At 42.9% G+C, this 19,910-nt stretch overlaps 1 protein-coding gene across 1 annotated transcript in view; it reads left to right on the forward strand.

Moving 5' to 3' along the window:
- The window catches only part of HTR2C (5-hydroxytryptamine receptor 2C), a 3,718,710-nt gene extending 3,699,199 nt beyond the window's left edge, over window positions 1–19,511 (forward strand). The window contains exon 14 of the mRNA XM_085606666.1: window positions 17,138–19,511. Coding sequence (XP_085462792.1) covers window positions 17,138–17,970 — 833 coding nt within the window. The 3' untranslated portion in view covers window positions 17,971–19,511. The remainder of the gene's footprint in view (window positions 1–17,137) is intronic.
- Window positions 19,512–19,910: the final 399 nt, after the last annotated feature.

The raw sequence follows: 19,910 nt of genomic DNA on the forward strand, positions 1-19,910 counted from the left end.
GTGGACAACCCTGAGTTCTTCAAGGGTGTGATGTCACTGTATTGGCTGCTTATAGCACATAATATAATATGGGTGGGGTTTAACTTAACCCTATGCCCTGAGATCGACACTAGCAACAGATCAAATGGATCATCCAAAGGCTGTCAAGCTATTGTGACAGATGATTGACATCGAGGGGATGAGGGACTTGTGGAGAGAGAGAGATATGGAGAGAAAAGAACTTACTCCTACTATTCAGTAGTCCACAACACTCATTCATGATTTAACTTCTAGCTTTCCTCTGTGGAGGTGCTTCCATGGATCGTAAATATAACAGATCAGCCCTGTACCATGTCAGATCACTCCCCGATAGTACTTGCACTCCACTTCCCTGGGACAGTTCAACATACCACCCCTTCTTTTCCTATGGGACCCTTGGAGAAATGGTCTTCTTGGAGGAACATCAGGTAGCGATTGTGGATTTCTGTGAGAAAAGCACAGGCTTCATTTTTATCTGTCTTCCATCTGTCTTTGTTAGTGCCTTGAATCTTGTTATTGTGCCTTGTTCTGTTTTTTTTCTGTCTCCCTGTTTTTTTTGGCCTGTTTGTGTCCCCCATGCCTGTTTCCTTTCCCACCGCTGATGCCCCCGTGGCCCCTCTTCCCCCCTGCCGGTTCCCGCTCCTGCCACCCAGCTGGCAAGTCCAGCTGCGCCTGTCTGCGACCTGACCGTGACCAGCGCCAGGGACCGTGGATCTCCAACCACTCTCTGCTATGACTCAGCAGCCCTCCTCGCACTCAACCCTGGGAGGAACAACAATTGCCAGCTGCCCACGGCCAGTTCTCCTGCCATCACTGCTGCCAGACATTCATCAACCTCCACACTCCCATGGTCTCTGCCCATAAGTCAGACGCCAACACCACTGAAGCCCTAAAGTGCATCCTCTTCAATGTGCGCTCCCGCACACACACGCCGTAGAGGTCTGGGACTTCCTCAACACCCTCTAGCCAGACATCACCTTCTTCACAGAAACCTGGATCAACACCTCTTCTGCCCCTGACATTGCCACCGCCATTCCTGATGGATAAAAGATCCAGAGGAAGGACCTCCCTGACCGCCCAGGAGGAGGACTCGCCATTGCACACAAGAGCTCCCTCCGACTCTCCACCTTCACCACGAGCTTCTCCACCTCCACCACCGAACACCTTCACTTGCAGATCCAAACCAGCCCTAGAACCACACTTCAATGCACCCTCGCTTACAGACCCCTGGGACCTTGCACTTCATTCGCACCTACCATCACTGACCTCATCGCACCCCATGCCATCGCCTCCATGGACTACATATTCATCGGAAACCTGAACTTCCACCTCGACTACCCCAGTGACCCCAACTCCGCCATCCTCCTCGACAACATCGTCAGCATCGGACTGAAACAGCTTGTCACCACCCCTACCCACAAGGCAGGACACGCCCTTGACCCCATCTTTGCAGGTGGGAACAAAATCCGCTTCAGTCACACCACTCAACCCCTATGGGTGGACCACCACTGCGTACACTTCCTCATCAACAAACCCACGCCGCCCAAACCTGCATCCTGCCCTCCACAAAGAAACTGGAGTAAGGTCACGGAGGAGCAGCTAAACTCTACCCTCAACCGCAATGCCCCCACCACCTCTACCAACACCAACCTCACAGCCAAAGAACTCCACAGATGGATCACCAACTGCGCAGACGAACACGCACCCCTACGTAACCCTGGCAGACAGCGCCCCATAAAGGCCACCTGGTTCACTACCGACCTCCAAGAAGCCAGACGCACCTGCAGACATCACATGAAGAACTGGAGGAACATCAAATCCTTGAAAGATCGCACAACCTCCAAGAACGCCATGACGGAATACCACCAACACATCAGATCCACCAAAAGGACATTCATCCAGAACAAAATCCTTGCCAACTCCAAGGAACTCTTCAGGGTCATCCAGGAATCCACCAAATCCCCCAGCGAAACTACGGACATAAACTCCTCCCAGGTCCTCTGCTACAAGCTGGGTTCCTACTTCCATCTGAAAATCAAGGACCTCTACAACAACTTCAACGACCAGACACTTGACTCCGAAACCACTCCCTCCTCCAGCAACAACAGCCAGCCCCCCCATCTCCTCCTGGACCCCAGTCACCACCGAGGACACTGCCTCAATGATGAAAGGCATCCACTCAGGAGCCTCCACAGACCCCTGCCCATCTTCCACAGAACCTCCGCCGCCATCACTCCGGAACTACGACGCACCATCTTTCCCGACAACTGCAAACACGCAGAAGTCAGACCTGTACTAAAGAAGCCCTCAGCAGATCACACGGACCTCAAAAACTACCGACTCATCTCCCTCCTCCCCTTCACGGCCAAAGTCACTGAGAAGACCATCAACGTCCAACTAACAAAATTCATCAAAGAAAACTCCGTCCTTGCCCCTCCCAATCCGGGTTCCGCAGCAACCACAGCACCGAGACGGCTCTACTTGCCACCACAGATGAAATCCTTACCCTCCTCCACCAAGGACACACCACAGCCCTGATCCTACTCAACCTCTCTGCAGCCTTAGACACCCTCTCTCACCACACACTCACCACCAGACTCTGCGACGCTGGCATACAGGGATCCACCCTCGACTGGCTCTGCTCCTTCCTCACCAGCAGAACCCAAAGAATCAGACTGCCACCCTTCCTCTCCGAACCCACAGAAATCAACTGCGGTGTACCCCAAGGATCGTCGCACAGCCCCACGCTCTTCAACATCTTCATGGCCCCCCTCGCTGCCATTGTCAGACAGCACAGACTCAGCATAGTATCCTACACCGATGACACCCAGCTCATCCTCTCTCTCACCAAGGACCCCATCACCACCAGACTCAACTTCCAGGAAGGAATGAAGAATGTTACACCCTGGATAAGAAGCAGCTGCCTGAAGCTCAACTCAGAGAAGACAGAGGTCCTCGTCTTGGACCCTCCCCCTCTGCATGGGACAAAACCTGGTGGCCCACTGACCTCAGAGGCCCCCAACCCCCACTGACCCAAAACCTCAGCATCGTACTTGACTCCTTCCTCTCCATGACTCGACAGGTCAACGCCATCGCCTCCACCTGCTTCAACACCCTCCACATCCTCCGAAAGACCTACAAATTGATTCGCCCTGAATCAAGAAAGACTGCCTCCCATGCACGTAAACCCAGCAGACTACGAAAATGCCCTTTACGCCGGGATCAACAAGTCTCTGCTCTGCAAACATCAGACCATACAGAACACCGCAGCCAGACTCGTCCTCGGCATCCCTCAACCCCAACACTTCACCTAACACCTGCGTAATCTCCACTGGCTCCCCGTTTAGAAGAGAGTAGCTTTCAAGATACACACCCACGCCTACAAGTGCCTAGACAAAACCCAACCCCAATATCTCAACAATAGAATCTCCTTCCACGTACCCAAGAGAAACCTCTGATCGGCCGACCTCGCCCTCGCTGAACCCCCACGCATCCCGGGAGCAAGAACGGGTGGCAGAACCTTCTCCTACATCGTGGCCAAGACCTTGAACAAGCTCCCGATCGACATCAGATGCGCCCCCACCCTGCACATCTTCAAGAAGACCCTCAAGACCTAGCTCTTCAACTGACCAGAGCTTCCTCCCTCAGCACCTTGAGACCCTCACGGGTGAGAAACACGCTTAAAGAATCCCTGATTGATTGATTAATTGAAAGTTTATTAATTAGAAACATTCACCTATCTGACCTATAACAACTTTTATCACAAAGTGACATCACATTTCTTTTTTTAAAGTGTGAGGCTAACAAGTCTCCCACCTCCCTTCTGTTAATTTTCAAATTGGTATAGGTCTTTCCACAGAAGCACAATGTCTTCCGTCCTTTGCTCCTCCTCTGCTCCCTTTCCATTTCAAAGTCTGCTGTCACTGTATAGCAACACAACAGGCTGGAACCCCCTATCTCTCTCCACATACAGTAGGACAAGTAGAACTTCTTTGTTTCAAAGTAGTTTTCTAGATGGGGGCATTTGCTGCATCTTTGTGTTTCTGGTAGAATTAGTAAATGTTGCCCGTAGTAGATTGTTTCCCAATCAGAAACATCCAATTTTTATAATCCCCTATCCATTTGAGATGTTCAAAATCAATTTTAAAATGTAAGATCTGAATCACACATAGTTATTTACCAGTAAATAGTAGGGCTGTAATTGCACCATATAGTATTACTTAATAAACTGATAGAAGTTTTACTTACTCAGTAGGTAAGTACTTGAAATTATGAGACCCATTCTAGCACAGTAACAAAGCAGGTGCCAGGGAGAATTATTTTACGTTTTGTCTAGGCCTCTTCTCATAAGTTACAGATATGGCAGTATAGAAATACTGCTATGTGTGTGCATAATCTCTCTAAAATCAAGGGTACACAGGTAAGAGATTTACCTTCATCACAATCCTTTTTTGACATCAGTTTAGTACCTACTGTCATGATTACAGCGGTGGTCAATTGTGCCTATATATTTCCAGTCATGGTTCTTGTGGCATTTACAAACCACTAAACCTTTAGTCTCATGGTTCACGTTGTAAAGCGACCCAGACCATATTGTACAGTTATCTGTTATGTATTCTTTCTATATCTCTATATTAAGTTATCATGCAATAGCTAAACCGTACTTGTGGTTGGATCTCACATAACTTTCAAAAGGCCTTTTTTACTTTGCTGTTAACTTTGGGTCCATTTGGCAAATGGACTCCAAATGTGGCATACAATAGGGCATACAAATATATTTCATCATGTCAAATGTCATTCTGGTTAGTCTGGAGAAAAAAAGTTAAGCAGAGTGGGCAAAAAAGAAGCATTTTGCATTTTGGTCTGAAAGGTATTTTTACACTTCACTTGTGTTGAATGTTATTTTTTAGACCTGGTATCCTTAGCGTAGTATTCCCCCAGACTTTTTGTCTAAACTCCCCTATTTTTGCTGAACTTGTTTTTGTTGACTGCTGGACTCTGTGCACTTACCTCAGCTAACCAGTTGTAAAGTGTTTGTGCTCCCTACATTAAACATGGTAAAATTTGCATAAACCCAATTCACCCATTTAATGTACTTATAAGTCCCTAGTATAGGTACTGCATGTACCCAAGATCCATACATTAAATACTAAACTAGCACTATAAAACATGTGCAAGGCTTGTCACTGCAGCCTGTAGTGTAGTTGTAAACTGCCATTTTGACCTGGCAGAATAAACATTTTGCCAGGCATAAACCTACCTTTTTTTAGACTTATAATTCACCTCTAAGTTAGGCCCTAAAAGCTCCTAGGTCAGGGTGCATGGTATTTAAAAATAAGGAAATTTGAAATTAAGTTTTACATTTCCTGACAGTGAAAACCCTCTAAGGTCATTTTTTTACTGTAGCATGGTTATCTCCCCCTAGGCTAACACTTGGTTACCTTATTACACTTAATAAGTGATATCCTAAGTTTGGTAACAGATAAAGAAATGCTTCTTTCACTCATTGAATGAATAATGAGAGCATTTATTAAGAGCGAAACAGCTGCTCCAAATAGGAGCGTTCATGCGCTGGTGCAGATATGTGTAAGATCAAATTAGGCTATTTTCATCTTTAAATGAGCAGAGAAGAAATTCAAAACTGGATTTTCAGAAGGGCTTTGGACATAGTTTCTGATTATATATTCTGAAGGTAGTCAGGAAGCAGATTCCACAATCTTGGCACCAGAAAGAGGAAAGCTCTACTTACAATTCTGGATTTATGCATTCTCGGAATACATAACAAATTTTAATGGGTGGAGTATAGATTTCTTGATTGGGTTGGTACTTTCTGATCTTGTTTTGGATGTAAGTAGGACCTGACGTGCTCACAACTCTAATTGATCATCCTCTATATAGGTAAAGTCGGATTTTAAGTTACTATTCTGAAAATGCCACATTTAGAAAGTTGACATTTACCTGTTTAAACTAAATGTGCCTTTCTGTCAGTATTCAGTGTCACCTAACTGTGGATGGATCTCCTGTGATTTGTTGAGTATTCCTTCCACACATAGGGACAGAAAGGGACTTGGTACAAAGGGAGTGTTCTTCCTGACAGGATAACTGGGAAAGGGTTGTGCCTTGCTCTGACTACACTTCAAAGGGCCATGCTTGCAGCACAGGTCTGCCCTTACATTTGTCACCCTGGATAATTGGGGGCCAAAGCAATGGCAAGATCTGACCAGAACCAGTTTGGGAGTTTGCCACAGATTGCCCCACAGAAAGGCTGGTACAAGGTACAAATGTGTCACCTTCAGAACCCCTCATCAGAACACTCCTGGGCATGTGGACAATTCAGAAGGACTGCCCTGCTGTCTGGAGAAGGAAGACTGGGCTTCCTTGCCTTAAACTCAGGATCCCCAGAAGTGACTTCAAGGGTTAGTTGGTTAACCTCCAGTCTGGACTAAATTAACACCGCTAGCTTCCAGTGGCCTTCCTTGCAACGGCCCAGCTGATGAGCACAAATTGGACCTGCCAAACCTTCCTTCTTCTGTTCTGGAATGAGTCCAGATCCCCAAAAAGTGTCTCCCAGATCCTGGACCCTTGACTGGCATCAGCGTGTACTCCTCCTGCTTCAAAAACAAGCTCCAAGTGAAAATGCAGAGGTTTGGGGTTTCTCATGACCGTAGGCAGCCGATTTGAGTCCGCAACGATCACTGCATTTCCCGTCAACACCAAGACCTGATGGAGACTTGGTCTTCACACCAAACAGGGACTACCTACATTTCCCACCAATGCAAAGCTCAAGCGATGACCAGCTCTTGCGACTGCAATGATGTCCTCCATGCTCCCGCAAATACCGAGCTCCAGCTGAGGATCCTAGCAGTACTTGAACTTTGAAAAGGTCATCTTTTCACTAAGAGGCACGTGAGACGCACGTGATCCCTGTATGAGAACTGTGCTTCATTGTGTTCGGCATGAACTTGGTGTGACTGTGCCTGGTCCACTGTGATCAGACACCCAGGAATGGCACTTGGTGATTTTTAGTGCTATTTTCACCTAAAATTTAAAAACTCATTACCCATTATTGGACTTTTGTCATTTTGGTGTAATTTTATTTACAAACCTTTACTATATCTTTTTAATTGCTTTGAGATTTTTATTGTGTTGTGTTTTTACTTTATTACTGTTTGAGTGCTGCATTAATGCTTTATACTTAGTAGGTTAAAAGAGCAACCAGTAAACCCATGGGAACCTAGCTATAGTATACATTATATGCAGCAGTGATTCTCATTGATATCTATCAGAAATAAATGTGTGGCAAGATGGCGTCTACCTAGGATGCCGGTCTAACCACTCTCTGAGGCTCCAGTTGTTCTGGCAATATGAGATGGTATCCTGAAGGGAAATAGTGAGAAATTACCTTACATCACCGCACAATGCGGGTGGCTTCCTTTGACTGCCTATATCTTCTGCTTAGTCCCATTGTACAGTCCACAAGATCCCAATTGGTTATTGCTCTGGCATTGGCGAGGCTGACCGGTTCGGCTGTGGCAAGGTGGTGTAACCGCTCAGGCCGAAAGATGCTGCCTCGGCCAAGCAAGGTGGTGAAAGAGAAGGAGAAATAGCAGAAAGGTATGCTGCCAGCAAGTACGACGGTGCCGCTCCTTCCTCGGAGAACTATGGGGGGGGAGAGGAGCAGAGGAAATCAATGCAGAGAGCAAATTGAAAGTGAAACCTGGAACAATAGTAGAGAAGCCGAGACCGCAGAAGGATCTCCAGGTTACGTCTAGCCAAAAAAGACACGCCGAGCTAAAGCAGCCAGTAATTCCAGCGATTTTTACTTCTGCAGCCACACAACACCCTGCGTGGTCTGTGGAGGTGAAAGGAGTGCACGGAAAACAGGCAGAAGAATCTGGCCCGGGTAAGACTGTGAGTAACTTGGCAGGATTGCAATGTAGTCCTACAATATCAGATACTACTCCTGGAGAATGAATCCCCAGCCTAGCGGGCTTGTTGGAGAAAAGTTTGCCATATAGGGAGGCAATGAATGCATCTCTCCGATGCTTGACTAGTTTGGGTAGAGGTGAGCAAAACCAGCAGGAGGAGTTACCCCCAACTACATTTTCCAAGAGCTAGAAAGGACTGGGCGAAACCCTAACAAGATTGGACATACTGCTTCTCCATTCCCCACACCAATTTGACAAATCATTATGACTGATGAGTCTGAGTTGTCAGGGTAAGTGAGGAACTATCTGAAGAAGACTCATGTTCTGGGGACTTCGAAGGTAGCATAAGCAGTAGTGTTAAACTTCCTACAATGCAGAAAGGTCTAGTGACTCTGAAGTAGCAGAAAACAAGGAACAGATTTACCAGCAAGGGGGCTACTTCAGCCTGCTGCGCCAATGTAGTCTCAGCTATTCCCCCGCAGTTGATTCGGGACTTCTCCCCAACCCAACAATATATGAAGAGACCGGAGCCTTATCCCGGACGAGACCCATGTAGGCTCCACTGACTCCCCCACTATGGAACTTATTTATAGCACATTAAAACAAGTGCAGGGGGAAGCTGGGGCAGAAAATCATAGGGCTCCTCTAGATACTAAAAAGCTTCAGGGGCAATATGTAAAGTTAATAAGATGTGTTCACAAATGGTGGAGAGAGTGTCTGTGGTAGAAGCACGGACAGTGGTGGTAGAGGAGGCCGCTGGGAAGCTACAAGCACATGTAGATGAACATGACGCTCAGCTGGTTGATGTTCAATGGAAGTGAGAAGATTTGAAAATTGCCTGAGGAGTAACAACTTGCGATTTTGGGTATAGCCGAAAATGTAGAAGGGAGTGACACTAGGGCTTTCATTGATGGTCTGCCTAAGGAACCTTTTCCAGATCTCCCCAATTTGAAATTGGATGTGGCGGCACAACAAGCACACAGGTTCCCTCTATTGTTGAGGAAAGCTCACCAGGCGCATCAGGTGGAAAAAACTAGGGTGATTTTGGGAGGTTTTTGGGCAATTCTTTACTGCGACAGGCAGTATTTGAAAATGCTCTTCCAGAAGCCAAACACTCACATGATGGCAATAGCTTTTTCTGTTCCACCTGATTTCTGCCATGCCACAGTTGAGGGGGGGTGGCGGTTGCACCAGATGTTATCTCCTCTACAGGGAGATTACTGTCAAGTGTTTTTGCTTAATCCTGCCAGACTAAAGGTTATTTTTAATGGCAGAACTCGGCTGTTTACTCCAGAAATAAGGGTGCGAGAATTTTTGAATGAAAACTCAGCTGGTCTTCTTGGGGGAAGAATAGGGCAACAGTAAGAAGGTTCCTTGTTAAATATATAATATGAATATGGTATCTAGTAGTTAGATAAGGGGGCATGAGGGGCTTTTCACTGGGTATTATTTAACTAGCTCTCCCCCTTGGATGGTCGGAGGGTGTTTTTTGAGTTTTTTTCCTTCCATTTTTTTGTTTTTTTTGCTGTTTTGTTGGGGTTCCCTTCAGGCCATGGGATGTCCATTAGGTGTTTTAATATTTTTTGACTGACGGGATGTTTTGGGGTGTGGCAGTGGTGCCTCAGTGGGAGTCATCATTAGGGTCAGTAGTGACCTGCTGCTTGATCTTGGTTTGGGGGTTGAGGGAGGGGAGCTTCTTGGTTGGCTTGGAGGAGAGGGCAAGAGGGGTTGAGGGAAAGTGGGTGGGAGGAGGGAGTATGCAAGCAGACAATGATATAAACTTGGGGAAGCAGCTGCAGTACGAGTTGGCAAAATGCTTAATTGATTTAGATTGGTATGCCGGGGGGTGTTTTTTTTTTTCTTTAAAAAGTAATCTTCGTATAGCTTCAATTAACATTTGTGGGCTTAATGATCGGTTAAATAAGCAAAGGATGGCCATTGATTTATGTATGCTAAAGGCTGACATAATCTGTATGCAAGAGATGCACATAGAGAACGCACGCCGAAATATTCTAAGTGGCATGGGTTTTCAAACTGTTTGTTGCACTACCCAAGAGACACGTACTCGGGGGATGGCTATCCTAACAAGAAAGGTTTTTTTTAATTTCTCTCGGTCATGCACAGATAAATTTGGCTACTGGGCCATTGCAGAATGTTGTTCACCCTCAGGTTCCTTTACGCTCAGCTCTATATATGGCCCAGTACTGGCTGACCAATCAATCTTTAACTGGTTAAATAATTAATTAGCACTACGGCCTTTACTGCTTATTGTATGTGGGGATTTTAATAATAATTTAGCTAATAGGCCGCTTAAATTAGAATCTAAAGCCTATCAAGGAAGGAAAACGAAAGTCTAAAATGCCCTAGCTAACCTAAGGGTAAATCATGGTTTGTCATATGTATGAGGGGAAAAATAACAATGGATCCTGGCTTTACTTTCTACTCAGCTCCACATAGGCTGCATGTTAGGCTAGACTATTTTTTACATCAGAAGAGCTGGTGCCACATTCTCGAATTTTTTATTTCCCTAGGGTTATGTCAAACCATAATCCATTGATACTTGAGGTTGAAATAACTTTTACACCTAAGGTGGACCATAGCTGGTCATTTCAGAGGGGTCTTCTATTAGATCCAGAATATATAAAATATATACAATGGTGGATTCCACAGTTTATGATGGAAAACCATAATAGCGCTTCAGCCGTTGTCATCTGGGACACATTCAAGGCTTGTTTGTGTCGTGAAACACTGAGGTATGGCATAGAGCGACAAAAAAAAGAGAAATTGCAAATGACAGACCTCCATTCAAGTATTGCAAAGGCATAATCGAAATTGGCCGATTTGGTATCAACAAGGCAAGGGATAGAATATGCACTGATGGAAGTAGCAGGTAGCCAGAGCTGCAATCACTGATATTGCTGCAAAAGAAGCCACAGATAAATACATTTTTTGGTGAGAAATGTTTTATGAATGTAATGAGAAGGTTCGGCTCCTGGCAATTAGAACAAGACAAACTACTATTTGTGGCCATATTAAGGAAATCTGTGATCCATTGGTGGGTCTACAATCAGATCCAGCTGGAATACACTTAGCCTTTCAACGGTTTTATCAACAGCTGTATTCTAAGGATGTCAGCAAAATACCTATCATTATAGAGGGGTATATGTCCTTCGGTTTAGGGAGATGCCCTGGAGGCTGAAGATAGGGAGATGTTAGATCAACCCATCTCAGAAGAAGAGGTAGGCGTTGCTATCACCAATATAAAGTCAAGGAAGGCCACAGGGACAGATTTTATTCCAGGGGAGTTTTACAAAACCTTCGCTGCCATGCTTGAAAGTTACATGACAGACCCCGAGACCTGGGCTATGGGCAACATAATTGTTTTTCCGAAGAAAAATAAGACACTCCGAGAATTAGGCTCATATCAGCCGATTACACTTATAAATAAGGATTCTAAGATTTACTCAAAAATTGTGGCAGCACAACTATAGTCCATTATTATCTGGATTGTCTTCCCAGTCCATCATGGTTTCATCCAGGAAAGGGGGACTTTTGATCACATTATCCGGGTTATTACCCTCTTTGATGTGACCGGAACAACACGGAACCCTATGGCACTACTACTCCTGGATGTGGGAAAAGCATTTGATAGGGTCTCCTGCTCATATCTCTTGAAGGTAATGGCAAGCAGAGGGATTTGTCTGGGATTTATTAGATCGGTGAAAGCTCTTTATCACAACCCTCGGTTTAGGATCTCATTGATGGGGGACTTTTCTGAAGTAGTGAATATTGAGCGGGGCACTAGGCAAGAGTGTCCCTGCTCCTCCCTATTGTTTGATCTGTATATCTATCCCCTCATCAGGCAAATTCAATACAACTCGGCAATCTTGCCAATAAACTTACCGGCGGAGACAAAAATTCTTGCTTATGCCTATGATCTGGCTATTGTTACTCCTGATCTTAGTAGCACCCTGCTGGAAAGAGATTTGGAAGTTTTTCTGGGTACTTGCTGAATCAGCAAAAGACACACTTTGTAATCAACAAGGAGAATGTATTTCTGGATAGATGGGTGGCAGAAGCCTCGGTCTAGTTAGGTGTCACTATTGAGACAGACATGGAAACAATTGTGGAATGTAACTTGGCCCCCTTGATACATAAAACCAAGATAGAGTTTGTGAGATGGAGCAATTGAGACTTTCAGAGATAGGGTGCAGTAACATCATTACAATGATATACCTACCCAAAATTCTATCTTTTTTTGGGCCATTTCATTGGAGGTAGGAAATAAATTGTTTAAACAACAAGATGGGATGCTAACATGCTTTCTTTGGGCATATGCCAACCCTAGGAGGGTGTTAAAGTTCATGACCCGGCCAAAAGAACGCAGTGGTTTGGCAGTTCCAAATGTCAAATTATATTAATGGGCCTCAGCAATCCAACCGCTGACTGTCCTTTTGCAAGAAAAGGAGATGAGGCCAGGAGAAAGGGGTACACCACTTTTCCTTCGATATATGAACTATTACTGGATGAAAAAAGTTGGGGGTGTCTGTCTCTGCAGATTCAGTTCGGCTATTACAAGAAAGTTTGGTTCAAGGTACTGGAAGATGCCTTTCGCATATGGCCAAAGGTCCGCGTATGAGAGGGGCATCCCTCTCACATGTGAGAGACTTCACCAGCTGCTTCACCTGATTGGGTGACCAGCGGCAACACAATCAGAGCTGGCTGACAACCATAACCCTACGAATAGAGTCTCACAATAATTAGTAGATGCATATTCTGAATACTCATCTGCATCACAGAATATAGAATCTGCTCCATGAGGAGACTTTCATTAAATGGAATTCTGTTCTCTGTTACCCTTGAGACCATCTACTACTATTTACCTTTGGGACGAAAGTACAACCGACAATAAGGAGCGTAATCATGGGAATTTAGCCCTGAAGAAGTCGCTGTGTACTTCATGGTAGCGAGGAAACACTTGTTGGCTAGGCTAAGACTCTGTACAAAGGAACGCACAACAAGGACAATAAATCCTGGAACCACACAGAGCAGTGGATGAACAGGGTTTTTCTTTCCTACACTCATTACTGTACTAACTTAATTCTATGTACCACTAACGTGTGCAGGGGCCCTTGGAGTTCTTTGTCTGTGGTTTACCACACTCTAGGGAGAGGGGCGGTTCTCCCTACCCTTTTGCACCGCACTTACGCCTAAGTTCACCCTATAATATTTGTGTACTGCCTTTGAACGCTATCACCCCACCAGAACAACCGCCGGGCTTGCAGTGTCTTCAATTGTACTGTGATGTGTGATCTCATCTGTAAGATTATTTATGGAATTTGTAATCGCAATGGTCACATGAAGGGTGAGGTCATAAGAATTGCATTTTGTGTGAGAGATATGTTTTACATGGCTGTTGTGCGAGTGGTTTGTGGAGATCAACATAACTGAAAAATGTCAGCGAGTTCAGTTTTTTCAACCACAGGTTTGCTTTAACCATGGCTTTTCAAGGGAATATATACACATTATATATACAGGTCCCCTTAGTGTAATATGTTCAGTAATTAACATTGTTGAGAGTGGGGGAATGGGACATGACTTTCATAAGAGACTGCTTGGAGAAACTGTTCAAATAAAGGCATGTTCACACATTTATAAGTACACTGCAAAGGTCAGATTCAAATAAATTACAACAGAAGAACAAATGTATTATGTAAAAAACACGATTCATTACCTTACAGATTACATGTTGTAATTGCTTTACACTGGAAATAACACTCCAAATAGTCAACAGGCCTCTTTTTAACTCATTGCACAAATTGAATCCTGTTTTTAAAGAAATGCTCAAACATGCCATGGCATAAACTGTGTATGCAGATGCTCAGAGTGTAATATGCTATATATTAGCTTGTTGAGGGAGGGAAAGGACACCCTGACCTGCTTCTTGAGAGGCTTCACCCCTCCCACAGTCAACCACAGGAATAAATATGTATTTGTTTGATTTTAACGTCTGAGATTATTTTAATTAATGCTAATACATTTGAGCAAAGATAACCATACCTAACATGTAATAAAGATTAAAGTAAATTGTCTTTCTTTTTTATGAGGCACAAGTGTCATTTATTAGATGGTACAATTCTATTTTGACTGAGGTTCTATCCTCATATTATGGCATCCTCACTTTCATTAAAGTTCTTCAGTGGAACCTCTACTTGTTAAGTGGTGATAATTTGACTGCAGAACAATGTAACAAAAGACTCAAGTACCTGTTCAGTCAGGAAGCAACTGATTCCCTTCTCCAACCCTCCTGTATCACCCACTGGCCTCCGGAACAAGTAGTTTCAAGAACATCAACACAAATTGTGGTAAAAAAAAGCAATTCAGAACTGATCACAAGCCTTTAATACATTCCCATAGCATTATGTGAGATGCAGTCCTTTCAATTTGTGTTTTCTATGTCTTATACATTTTTATTAAGGTAATTTCCTTTGATGTAACCAGTTAGAACAAATTCATTGTCACTATGGTATGTTGGGTATTCTGTTTGCTGTCTTGCATGGACTTCTTTTCAAAATCCAAAGCAGGTTTCTTGAAGAAGTACATGCTTGAAGGAAGTCCTTAAATCATCAGGAATTGAAACACTCACTACCCTGCAGTTTCTCATAGTTATTTGGGGGTCACAAGCAACCAGTTCAAAGGTCCAGAGGGAACTAATACCCAATTGTCGTGTAGTTCCTCGGAATCCCCAGGACCTGCGCATTTTGGATGACCTAAACTGAGGGTGTGCAAACCGCTTCCGGACACCCCCACAGGATATGTCAGCCGTTAGACCAGCTAGCTCTACAGTGCCACTACCACCCTCCTGTATCTTGCAGTGGTGTAGGTAGTTTCTGGCAGACACTGAACATGACAACCCTGATTCCTCAGTGATCATTGAAAACAGTACAGTACTTTTTGCTTAGTCACTCATGCTTGCTTATTCTCAGAAAATACACAGGATGGCGTTTAGGACGTTTCAATAAGTATTTATTGGACCAGCATCAGTCTTGTGTAAAACATATTTGCTGTGACAATCAGGAGACAGAAGCATACAAAAGAAATCGTAAGTACCAATATATTAAACAGTAGACACATTTCTACCATAGTGCTAAGAAGATGATTATATACAGTTCAGATAAGGCAGTAGCACTTGCATACTCCCATAATGCACCCCCTACGTAAGTTGCCTAAATGTACCTAGCCTAGATATGTAGATGTAGCATGCGTATGTGTATAGATTTATATGTATATAGCCAAGAATCCCTTAGGGAAGAACCAACCCTCTCAGCTGATAGTATAGAATGAAGGACCCCGTCTCTGCTTTGAGGATGACATCCCACAAGGAATGTCAGACCACTGCGTGACAAAGATTCAGCATGCAGGACCCCCATGTCAGCGGGGAAGGGGTTCTCCTCTAATTTGCAGATGGAAATAAGGGTCTTATATACAAGAGTGATCACTCCAGGTTTTCTTCTAGAATCAATATGTTTTGAAAACAATCATAGATGTTTTGAAAACAACATAATGTTTTTCTACAACAATGCGATCATGCACAGCAGGCTTGTTAGCCAAGTATGAAAAAAGTGGTGACCCTTATACAGAATAATTATGCACTGCCAAAGGACATGTTCATGTATGTCAGGTACAGGGATTATGATAAAATGCTAAGAGCTTGGTGTCGGAGAGACAGGAGCAAACTGCTAGGTAAAAGGTCACCTTTTCAGAACCGTTTTAGTCGTGTGGATGGGACAATGTATATAAAAGGGGGCATACATGACAGGACTAGCCTAAAGGACATGACACAATGATCAACTGTAGTTCTTGCAAACAACTGTTTTCTTGGTCCCATAAGAAGCATCTTTCACACAGACAATCTGACTTCTCTGGCAATATTTTAGCCCTGGAGGCAGCAGGAGATTGTCAAAGCCAGTCTTTTGAACGGATTTTTTAAAAAAAGCTCAAACTGGTGCTCTGCATGGTCTTTTAATGTGTGTTAACCTGATGGTTACTGGCAGGCGAAAAGAACTAGAAGGCAGATGTACTAGGAACTGGTCGCAAATTGCTGGTCGCACCTTGTGACCAATGTGATAATTTGCAAACTGACCTATGTACTGATTTGACTTACCTCATGAATATTAATGAGGTAGGTCACTATGAATTGCGGACATCACAGCTTGGTCATCAGACCACCATATCTGTAATTGCTTCAAATAAAGCTTTTTTTTATGTAATCCGTTTTCTTTAAAGGAAACAGAATGTATTTTTTTTTCATGACAAGTGTATGTTTAATTTTTTTAGAGGACCCCTGCCTATTCTTAAAAAATATTGTTGTCAACATTCACAAAGGGATAGAATCACTTGTGGACCTCTTGCAAATGGCTTACAACCTCCTGGAAGAAGGTGGTAAAAGATTCATGATTTACGACCAGATTTCAGTCTCAAAACATTAGTACATACCAATCCAATTTGGTATTTAAAATGAATGCCCTTCCAAATACCAAATCCATATTTAGACGCAAACCTAAATTGCGATTTGTTTTGAATTAGTAGCGTGTTACAAAATCACAAAATGTAGCCTTGTACACATGAATGCTATTGTTGGTTGCAAATGCCTCAATTCTGCAAAGTGGACCGTTTCCAACCACAAAAAGTCTTTGTACATCTGGCCCTAAGTGTAATTTTAGTGAAGTTGTTCATCATATTTCTCTGCTAATTGCTGTGCTGCTCAGGACAAGCAATCAAAGGTGAAACAGGATTTTTATTTGGAAAAATGACATGAGGCTTGTGGGGCTGTCTATCGTAGGCGGCATTTGTTGATATTGGGCAGTCCACATTTTCTCTCTGATAGGTTACTGACTGATATGTATCCTCAATCTGACATGTGACGATAGCTACACTCTTCTATTCATAAGCAATGGGCAGAAAATTAACTGTGTTTCAAAGAATCATGACATATCGGCATGATTATATCACTACTAATTACATTCTGTTTAAGTATTCCTTTCGATTAATGGTGTTTTAGATATAAAATGGAAAGTTACCAGACTGAACAGCTTGAGTAGTGTACCATACTGAGAAGGACACATGTTGCATGAACCCACAGCATTTTGTTCTGTTCGTAACATTCACTTTTCCTATTGTTATGATTTCAGGAATTTCAATGCCAATCCCAGTCATGGGCCTTCAAGATGAATCCAGAATGTTAATAGATGGGAGGTGCGTCATGGACGATGAAAACTTTGTTCTAATTGGATCCTTCGTGGCATTTTTCATCCCTCTTATCATCATGGTGTTTACTTACTGCTTGACTATTCAAGTTCTTCAGAAACAAGCAACAGTGTTTATGTACGAGGAGCTACCAAAGCAAAGGAGGAGCAGTTTCAATTGCCTAAAAAAAGACAGCAATGCAGAAAACATTTCAATGATTCAAAACCACGAGGGCGCATCGCACTTGAACTCGCCGATAAACAAGGAAGCGGTCCTTTTCCGGAAAGGGACCATGCAGGCGATTAACAATGAACGAAGAGCTTCCAAAGTCCTTGGGATTGTCTTCTTTCTATTTCTAATAATGTGGTGCCCTTTCTTCATCACAAACATAATGTCCGTTCTGTGCAAGGAGGCCTGTGACAAGGAGCTCATTGGGGAACTTCTGGATGTATTTGTTTGGGTGGGATATGTCTCCTCGGGAATAAATCCACTGGTGTACACACTCTTCAACAGGACCTACCGGCGAGCATTTTCCAACTTCATCCGCTGTCGGTACAACACCAGTAAGCAATCAGTGCTGCAGCCAAACCAGAGCCACAATGCTGCATCGACAGCTTTGTATGGAAAAGACCTTAATTTAAGCAGTTATCGAAATGGCCATGAGCTAACCAGCATGGATCTGGACGAGACAGAGGAGGGCTTAGAAATGCAAGTTGGAACCTCAGAGTTATCAATAAATAGCTGTAATATTGTCAGCGAAAGAGTTAGCTGTGTGTGAGGGAATATCCAAAGACCTCTGGGCACTTTAGGTCTGCCAATGTGAATAATGCATACAGAAAGCAGTATTTTTCATTTTAATACGTCCCTACAGTCCAGTGAAGTTAAAGGTTCTTTATAATACCTCTAAAAATATCAGTTACTTTGCTTACCTGCTGGACACAAAAGCTTATTTTCACTCTTTGTGCATGAAAAAACTGCTAAATATCTGTCTCAGGTGGGTGTTTGCAAAAAAAAAAAAAAAAAGTCAAAAGTCACTGGCATAATGAAAAGGCTTAAAAAGGCGGGTACAGTATATTTTTAATTCAAATTGACAGTCGCCATATGTTGAGAGTTTGGTAATCTTAGTTGCACAAGTGAACAAAGTAACAATCTGAAAAGTCTATCATATTTAAAATGTGGAGAAATTCCTTTGATGTTCAGTTTACCTGGGTAAGTATTAGAAATGATTGTGCAGCGAATTAAGCAAGCATCGACAAATTGTATCTTGTTATTTTTAATTGACATACCGGCTATTTCCTACAGGATGGCATGGTCTTGCTTTATCTAAGATAAGCCAACAAAACATGTACAGCATGTGCTACGTACAATAAGTTGCTTACAACATTTGTCTTTAGGTAGTAAATGTTAATTCAAATGCATCTACAACAGCGCAAACCTTACAAGACCAGGCACCAGACCACACTAATGATCTCTTTTAGCCATCAACCCAAACAGCAGTTCATAAATGGCTACGGATCATTACTTTGCCTTTTGTTATGAACTTTATATGCCTGCCTCTGTCTTCCATGTCCTCTCTTCTTCCTGCTTTTTGTTACACCCATCCTAATACTCCGAATAGGAACCTCTACTTCGTTGCTTACTCCCTAAATAACTGTACCTCATTCTGATTTAAAGTACTGTACATGGTAGAGGACACTAAACAAATCATGTTTTATATTTGTGTTATATGCTTTAGGTCAAGTGCATAGCACATGTTTTGTGGAGAAAATGTAATATAAAAACTATTACAATTTTTAAAGTATTAGCAATAAGTTGAATGAGAATAGCTTATAGCACACATGTGAATAGTTCATTTGTCACTGCAAAAAAGTAAAATAGGAGTGTTGATACTGGGTCTGAAAATGAAAATCAATTTTGTGCAGCTAAGATTAAAAAGAATGGGTTCCATTTTGTTTTTTGATGTTGACATTTATGGTAGAACGTAAAACATTGTTTACTATTCGCAATTATCTGAAAATTGTAAATATGAGAAACATCAATTTAAAGATGTTTTCACTATGAAGTGTGACGTGTAGAACAACATACAAAAGGACTGCCTTATTACCATTGCATTCTTTCCTCTTTAACAAAGGAATTTTGTGAATGACTTGGAATGTCTCCCTGCAAAACTTCTTTTTATCATCGACAATAGGTATCTTTTGATGCTGAAATCCATTTATTTCACAGCAACCAAATAGCTGTATTAAAGTTTCTTAGTTAATTTATTTTCTCAGTCATTTGAAAAGGGTTAAATCATTTTTACAATTAAACATATCCTACTAAGAACTGTTGTCTGTAATTTGTGTTTAACCACTGTGCTAAGCCTTTTTTGACTATTTGGAGTAGTTCATGCTTCGGCACCTGTAACTATTTTTCCACAAAAGGTATCCATGCCAAATTTGCGTCCTTTTCTTTGAACATCTTGAGGATTCTAAAGGTACCCATGGTTTGTGGATCCCCCTGGAGGGGACCAAGAAATTGGCCAAAATACATAACATTTTAGGGTATTTTTGGGGGAAAAATTGGAAAAAGTGCTGCAGAAGAAAATGTCCGGTTTTTTTTTACCTGCAAAATGTATCAACAAAGGACTTGTGGTTTCTAAAGTCACCATCTTCCCAGTTTCAGAAACAGGTAGACTTTTGTCAGAAAACGAACATTTTCTACATTGTTTGGGCATTT

This window comes from Triturus cristatus, chromosome 5_2 (assembly GCF_964204655.1).
Source record: "Triturus cristatus chromosome 5_2, aTriCri1.1, whole genome shotgun sequence".
Lineage (NCBI taxonomy): Eukaryota > Metazoa > Chordata > Amphibia > Caudata > Salamandridae > Triturus > Triturus cristatus.